Source organism: Daphnia magna, linkage group LG6, assembly GCF_020631705.1.
Source record: "Daphnia magna isolate NIES linkage group LG6, ASM2063170v1.1, whole genome shotgun sequence".
NCBI classification, from domain to species: domain Eukaryota; kingdom Metazoa; phylum Arthropoda; class Branchiopoda; order Diplostraca; family Daphniidae; genus Daphnia; species Daphnia magna.
The window spans coordinates 3,490,636-3,498,638 of NC_059187.1; the positions used below are offsets into that span (position 1 = coordinate 3,490,636).

Consider the following 8,003-nt stretch of genomic DNA (forward strand, 5'->3'; position numbering starts at 1 on the left):
TAACAACAGATCCATTTGTCCAAAGTCCAGCGCTCATGCGCAAAGGTTCCGTGCCCGTCTCCCATCATCGTTTCCCGTTTCTCCAAATAGCCGGGCTCTACCTTATCAGCTGAGACATGGAGGTTGATACAAACCAGACCCTTCTCATATCTACCCCTGTTTACCAGTGTGTTTAGTCAGGATCCATTCCGTCCCCATCGTGTTATCGCATTTATTTGTGTTCTCTCGCAAACTCAAATTACTAAACGGCTCGGGTACGGCAACAGCGTTGCCAGGAATAGTCCCCCCACACAGGCACCTCCTATCCCTTTAGACATAACATTCCGTTTTGTGCGTGTGCCGATTTGCTATTTTTAAGTTACGACCGACGGTATAGGCAGTAAAACACAAATGGACACGTCAAAATTGTTTATTGCGTTTTAATGTCACGACTTTATTTCGCGAAGCGTTTAAAGTGATATAAAGATGTACTTGAAGAGTTGATTTTTATCAACAACTTTCCCTCTATAAACCCATAAAGCGTATTGCGCAGTAAAAAAATTACAATCGCGATATCTTCACATGTCAGCATGGCCTTCGATGCAAAAATATGGGTCGTCAGCTATTGTCCTAGAATTTTAGGAATTAGCATATTGCAACTTCAATGACGAACCCAAAGCAGCGACTGTCGTTTAAGCAGATTACAATAGCGTAACCCTAGAAAATCAAATTTAAGTACATTGTATGAACATTGTGCTTTTAATACACAAACACAAATCGTGAACAACAGATTAACAAAATTGAATAATACAATATCGATTAACAGAGAAGAAGGTCCATTATTACGGTAATGTAACGTAACGCAAAACCGTGAAAAAGCGGGGAATCACAAGTGCAATTGGTATAAATATATGGTAATTGGTCGACATTCGTACTGGTGTAGGTGTTCATCTTCTATTCGGCGTTTGTACTACTTGGTGAATGATAGCGAATTCAATGGGCCACTGGCCACTCTGAGTCCTTCAAGATGTTTACGAGCGAAAAAGCTGAACGCATCTGGAAAGAGGAAACACGTGGTTTCGCAAAACGAAAGCTAATGCACGAAATGGAACCCGATTTGATGAAAGAAAAATGATTTTAGACCGTGACACGTTATCAAATAGAAAGGCAATAGTTTATACCGTACCATGAGCTTGTGGTACCAAAATGAGGCAGTGCGTGACTCGAGCCCGAGAGTACGGAAATTGGCCTCGACGAAATCCTGTGGGTTCGGCACTGTCCAGGAGGACTTACTGAAGGTCGTGTCGTTTAGCATGTTTGTCATAACGTAACCTGGCAACACCGTCTGAATTCGAGCCGTGCGAAATTTGCATTTAAATGGGAAAGAACGAAGAAAATCGATGACGTTCTACCTGAACAATCACTCCGGTGCCACCGAGTTCAGTTGTCAGGTCACGCGAGAATTTGTCGACAAAGGCCTTGAAACATGTCAAAACAAAATAAAAAAGGACGTGGGAATGAGCACGCAAAATTCAAGAATAATTGGATCATTATTACTGTACCTTCGTGGCGGCATACACAGTGGCCAGAGGAGCTGTAGAAAAAATGGCGATTTCATGTGTCATTAGAAATTGATTAAACTCGTTCGTTTCAGTTCAACTTACTTGCGAAAGCGCCTGAAATTGATCCGATATTAAGGATAACACCTCGATCCCGACGAATCATCCCAGGTAAGATCATGTGAGTCATTCGAGCCATGGACAACACATTGCTGCCATTTACGGTCGAAAAATTATAGTTCTAATAGCAGATCCATTGATTAAACTTTAATTTAAATACCAATGGATAATATCGTCCAAAACATTTTCGTCCTCTAGATCGGTGAAAGGCTGACAAAATCCGGGGTTCATGCCCACGTTGTTGATCAAAATACCCACGTCCAAGTCCATCAACTCCGAGGCAATGGCCTTGTAGATAGAACGATCTCCAGTAAAGTCAATGGCCACCGTTTTTACACGAACGAGTGGATAAAGGGTTTCTACGATTTAAAAAAGGGGGAATCAGAAAATGAGGTTGATGGCACTAAGGAAATCGAGGTAAGAAAAAGAGAACATCACGGAAGAAGAAACAATATGACTTACGAATTTCTCGTGCCGTTGCCTGAAGCTTAGAAGACGACCGACTTATAAGTACAACGTTGATACCCATTGAGGCCAGCTGTGGGGGTTTGAAAGAAAGCAAAGTAAGCCGCGTTTAGTCAAAATGAAATACAATTTCTCAAGAGGCTATTTGCGTTTTGACTTAAATCTTTGTTGCAAAGAGTAAATCTTAGGCAATACCTTGTGTGCATAAGCTTTGCCAATTCCATCTGTCGACCCCGTGACAACTGCAATGTTCAACAGAAACGTCATCGTTTTACGTTATGTAAACACTTACATAACACACATGTAACGAAAAAATAGCATAGGATATCTCAGCACTATTCTTCCAGGAATGCTTTAACAAGGTACTCATGTCCTTTCTGACTTCAAGGAATCGCGTTCCAAGTCAAGGACACGGCAACCTGTTTTTGATGTTTCCACAAGATGTTCCACTAAATTAACCGTGCAAATTCAATTTAAAAACATCAAATTCAAAAACAAATTTGCAAAACGCCACGCTTCAATTCACAATCATTTGATCAGCATCATTTGCACGGCAATAAACAATTTTAATCAACTTAAAACTTGTGCTGAAACGTGTAGCAGAGCTAGAGCAATTAGTTTTTAAAATAGGAAGTCCCTACTAACCCGACCACGGTCCGTAATCTGTCAGATTTAAATTCAAGTTGAGCCAGGATCCGAGAAATGTGGTGAAGACAAAATGGAAAAAGTTCCACGATAATTTAAATCCAACCAATGCCAAAGTTACAACTGCGATCCATTCTAGCACCGAAAGCGCCATCTTGGCGATTCTATAGTCGCGAGATGTTTGAAGCAAAACGCCAGCCCGCCGAGTGGTTTTCTGCTGTATTTCCAGCTGGCCGGAGAGTAAGCCTGAGAGAGGGGCGGTTACGACAAATGATTCGAGAAAAATGTTGATGTTTTTTTTGTATTCTTATACTCTTGCCTCTCGTCTCATTCCTTACCCATGTTTGCACGAAAATTCCCTATGGCGTTGTCATTTCAAGGCTACATCATACGCCATATTTCAAACTTGGGATCTCGTAGCAGCAAACTGGTTTCGATCCCGGCGGCAGTGTTCGTAATGGATGGCTTTTTCGTATTTTGAAGTTAGGAGTGCCATAATCAACCTTGAAAACATAGCCGGATCCACTAAAATAAACGTGGCGTTCATAACTTCGTGTAATAGAAGTTTTCTTAGCAATTATTTGCCACTAGTTTTGTGAGAGTAGTTCAATGATTCCAATAAAACTGTAGTTCAGATGCTTGTTCAAGAGTCATTCATAAGCAGCAAGGAAAAACAGGGTGTGAAGCTTACGTTTTCATTTTTTAAAATACAGAATGCTAGCTAAAGAATTCCAAAAAAATTGCAACATCATTGGACTAGAGTGCTCCTTATAGTAAACAGTTGGAAACTCTCGAGTCGTTGGCCGACGAACCTTATATTGTTGACTAGATAGCCGTAGGCACTGAACGGTATAAATTTCGTGTAATTCGCATTCACAACAGCCAGCACGTGGCCTTGAATGCGTCTGTGACTATATAGATAATCGAGACAAAAAAAAAGCAGTTAACGCTTCGGCAATCTAATCCAATTGAAATTTAAGCTGTATAGAAAAGAAAACAGAACAAGGAAAAAGAGCATGTTACCTGCTTTCTTTGGTTGGATAATTCGATATCACAACTTCTACATGTAAGCCCCATGTGCATGTGCATGTGGTTCATTGCCAGAAGAGAAACTGTATGGCTAGGGCTAGTGCGACTGTACAGGACAACTCGGTCTCCGTGAAATGGTCTACATCCCAGTGGAAATATCCTAGCCCTCTGATTGGCTCTCTTCCTCTCCCCACCTTCAAGCGCCTCCATCTCTTTCTGTTTCCCGCGCTCCCACATTTGTCTGTTGTGCAGTTTCGTCTCCATTTGTTTTGTTTTTTGTGCATATGTTTATTATGTAAATTTATTGTTTGTTTTTCATTTTAACTTTTTGCAATACAATGTTTTTTTTACCCTAATTAAATCTTTTTTAATTTGATAGAAAATAGAAAATGATTTATCTTTGCAACGTTGTGTTTTCACTACACGCTTCAATACTTTAAATTGAACTATAAATAATTACATTAATTGGTTTTTTAATTACATCGTGATATTTCTTATTTTAAGAGTAATCTAACGATAATTTTTTTATTATTTTAAAACTAAAACAAGGCCCGAACGACGGGTCCAAAGTAGCCCCCCCCCCCCGCCGATAGTAAACGAAATTCAAATAATTATTATCAGGAAAACTGTAAGTCCAAAATACAGAAATTTTACAGAAATGGATAGCTCTCATCAAGGGCTATCGATTTCTATAAAATTTGTAAAGGAATTCTTATAAACAAAAAAAGTTGACTCAAAACGTTTTTGAGAGTTTTTTCGCTCTACGAATGTACTCGACCCAAGACTTGTGGGAAAAATATCGTTCTGCTCCAAAATTTTTTGTTTATGAAAATTCTTCTATAAATTTTAAAGAAATGAATAGTCCTCGTCAAGAGCTATCCATTTCTGTAAAATTTGTTTATTTTGGACTTATAGTTTTACCGATAAAAATTATTTTAATTTTGTGTACTACGGGGGAGGGAAGGGATTCCCCGAGACCCGTTAAACCACACCGACCTACCCGAAAAATGGCAGGTAGTTTTCAAGGGATTCGGCTTAAAATACCCGTCATAACCGGTACGATCCATAGCAAACATGAAAAATAGCGAATAAGTAAAAAAAAATTTTTTAAAATGCAATTTTTTACACGAAATGGGGAAACCGGGTACAAAGCAGTGAAGTCGGGTATTGAAACGGTTTCCGGCCTGGAAGCCGACCCAAATGCACATGGGCAGGTTAACAAAGCTCTGAAACCTGAAAGAACCGTCCCGAAATTTGAAACGACCGAACCATTCGTCAAAAAAGCCACCCGATTGACGTGAGGCTCAGACGTCAGTCCCGGTTTCATATCTACATATATTTTAATTTGTTTACTTCACGTATCTATAAACCTCTATATTAACTTGTATATTTCATAGATTTTAACTATATTAATAAAAAATATTAATTTCCATGATGTTGAATAAACAACTGTTAAAATGTATTTTTAAAAGAATCAACACACATAATTTCATTACAGCAACGATACGAATAGACAGAGTGAACCTGATTCAATCATGTGTGTACATACTACGTACACGCGTCCTCATTAATATTCAATTTTTCGGAGTGGCGGGAAGATTTCAGCACCGCTGCAGTTTTTTTTTTTTGTTTTTTGTTTTTTGTGGTTTACAATAATGCAGCGGCAGGAAGAAAACCTTTTTCCTTTGTTCCCTTTGTGGCAAGCGAGAGGGAGGGCAAGAAAACAAACCCATTTGCAAAAACAACAGTAGCACACACATTTTCCCGCCACTTGGAGAGGGGCGGGGGTCCGATATTTTTAGAGGCGAATGTACTAAACATACCCTGAGTCCGTGATAGATCGATGTTTCGATTACCACTTGATCAGTAGCCTCAGGAGGGTGAGCAGGACAGGTCGCAGAAATCTCAATACGCTATTATTTTATGAGCCATGCGTTTACGAAATCCCTTTCTACATTTTATCGTAATTATGTTTTTCATTTTATTCAAAATTCATTTCCCTTTTCGAAGTTAAGTTGGCGCAATTCAAAACATATCCCCATAGAACACGCCGTAGTGATTTCTGGGATAGTTTGCATGATCACAACCGTAGCAGTGCAAAATTCACTCAAAATTTGTATACCTCTTTGTTAGACAACCCGACCTATCTTTTCACGAACAGCATTTGTACTCCACTCATTTTTCTGAATATGTGATAAAATCGGCCGTAAATTGTCAACGTTAATTAAAAGAAAGTTTCAATTTTCCTTCCAAAGATGGCATAAGCAACCAGAAGCATGTTGATAAAGTGGAAAACATTCACGCTAGTAGTCTGCTATTGAACTGTGAAAATACAAAATTGAACTGTCGAAAGAACAAAACCAACGTTTAAGTATTCAGTTTCAATCAGTCAGAGTAATGAAAAGCTGCGAAATACTGGCGTGCTCGTTTTCCGAATGGTATCCACATTTTAAAAAGGTGACATTTCCCAGTCGTGTCATTCCATTGTCACAAGAGTTCGTTGATTACTTGCTCGCCGATAATCTAGTGTTGCGTAGCGATCAAGCGTTGTTCACATACGAGAAAGGTAACGAATCATCCTCCAGCGATTCCGAAGATGACGAAGAAGGTTGGATCAAGGCAGAAAGTGAAACACCTGCACTTGAGGTAGTTGTCATTCACATTGTTTTCTGATTTTCAATTGAAAATTCATTTTTTTAGGCACCACATTTTGAGGATATTGATAAAAAGATTGCAAATGTAATTGCTGAATTTGGCGGCAAAGTCTTTGTTAAGTTAAACTGGAGCTCTCCAAAGGTTTATCCCAAAGAATTTTTACACTTTATTTAATCTATATGAGCATTCCGCAATTGCTTATTCTTAACCTTCTAGGATGCCTCTTGGATTGCTTTAAATAATTCCCTCCAATGCCACATGCCAGCAGATGTGCATCTCCTTCTGAAAAGCTCGGATTTTGTTCTTCATGATCTGACCCAACCATTTAAGGTAGAATCTAAGTGAACTCATCCAAGAGTTATGATCAAACTGAACATTATTTTACAGGATTGTGAAGACCATGTCATTAATTCAGAACCTGTCAAATATGATCTTGTTCTCAGAAAGTGGATTGAGATCAACCCGGCAAATGAATTCCGTTGTTTCGTAAGAAATAAGATTTTAATAGGTATGTAACCGTAACAGAGTTTTATATTATTTAAAACATCGCGGCTTTTAATTCATATTGATTTTTTACATTAAGGTATCTCTCAAAGAGACGATTCTATATACTGTGCTCATATTGAAATCGAAAAGGAGGACATAGTACGTGACATCATGAGTTTCTTCAATGAACAGATAGGCCCCAAATTCCCCCTCGACAATTACGTGATGGATGTGGTTCGACAGCGGAAGGATAAAATCGTTTTAGTTGACATCAATCCTTATGGAATTACCACGGACGCTTTACTATTCGACTGGAATGAAAATTTGTTGCAGACCAGCAATAACTCAGAGGCTGCCACATGTTCCTATAGGTAATTGTATCATACTCATTGTAAAACATTTGCTAGGAATAATTATTGTTAAAACTTCTGTCAATCTGGATAGTGCGCCCGATTTTCGTTTCATCGCCGAAGAATCTGGGATCCGCACCAATCCTCTCCGTCGTTATTGCGTCCCTGAAGATATAGCTCATTTGACTTCTGGTGAAGATCCTTACAAACTGATGGATCTTCTGAAATTGCGCTCTGGGCAAGCCGATACCACCGATAGTGATTGAAATTTCTGCGGGTATGTATGTGTTTACGTGGCTGCCGTGTCCTGGCGTATACCGCAATTAAATTGTGGTTTTTGTAAAGGACATACGATTGAATTTTTTGTTAAGAATATATCCATCACATGTAAGTAAGGAGCATGTTTGCAACAAGATCTAAATCAAGTAAATTTGCTTTTCTTAAAAGTTAAGTTGAAAGATTCTTACAACGTGTTTTACTTTCGCATAAAGTACCATTTTCATGGATGAGCGAAAGTCATACTAACTTTCACCTTCGCTCTCGAACTTTCTCGTTTTTGCTACGTACTTGTAACCTTTTTCAAGGTCCAACAGTGCGACAGAACATCCGAGCTATTTAGGTGGCGAAAACTGCGGTGAACCGCAAATAGTGGGAGCAGATGAGCGCAACAGATGGTTGCCAGTGCCTTTAAGTTCCCTACGCCACCGACCCATAT

The 8,003-nt window shown here is 39.1% G+C and overlaps 2 protein-coding genes across 3 annotated transcripts; one reads left to right on the forward strand and one right to left on the reverse strand.

Annotated features, from left to right (window-relative positions):
• Positions 1-393: 393 nt before the first annotated feature.
• On the reverse strand, positions 394-3,929 carry LOC116924502 (very-long-chain 3-oxoacyl-CoA reductase). The gene is made up of 12 exons (XM_032931030.2): positions 3,792-3,929; positions 3,581-3,679; positions 3,107-3,293; positions 2,769-3,014; positions 2,319-2,365; positions 2,121-2,196; positions 1,819-2,017; positions 1,644-1,750; positions 1,542-1,573; positions 1,392-1,457; positions 1,166-1,324; positions 394-1,072 (listed from the first exon to the last, which is right to left on the reverse strand). The coding sequence occupies exons 3-12, from the start codon at positions 3,108-3,110 to the stop codon at positions 950-952; spliced, it is 1,059 nt and encodes a 352-aa protein (XP_032786921.1). The 5' UTR covers positions 3,111-3,293; positions 3,581-3,679; positions 3,792-3,929; the 3' UTR covers positions 394-949.
• A 1,686-nt stretch (positions 3,930-5,615) lies between these two features.
• LOC116924504 (cell division cycle protein 123 homolog) lies at positions 5,616-7,739 on the forward strand. 2 transcript variants are annotated; one of them, XM_032931032.2, is made up of 7 exons: positions 5,616-5,760; positions 6,053-6,443; positions 6,498-6,593; positions 6,669-6,782; positions 6,840-6,960; positions 7,036-7,309; positions 7,383-7,739. In XM_032931032.2, exons 2-7 carry the CDS (start codon positions 6,195-6,197, stop codon positions 7,552-7,554), a joined length of 1,026 nt encoding a protein of 341 aa, XP_032786923.2. In that variant the 5' UTR covers positions 5,616-5,760; positions 6,053-6,194; the 3' UTR covers positions 7,555-7,739. The 2 variants fall into 2 exon arrangements, with proteins under 2 accessions (XP_032786923.2, XP_045031498.1); XM_045175563.1 differs by having other exon boundaries at positions 5,669-6,443.
• The last annotated feature ends 264 nt before the right edge of the window (positions 7,740-8,003 follow it).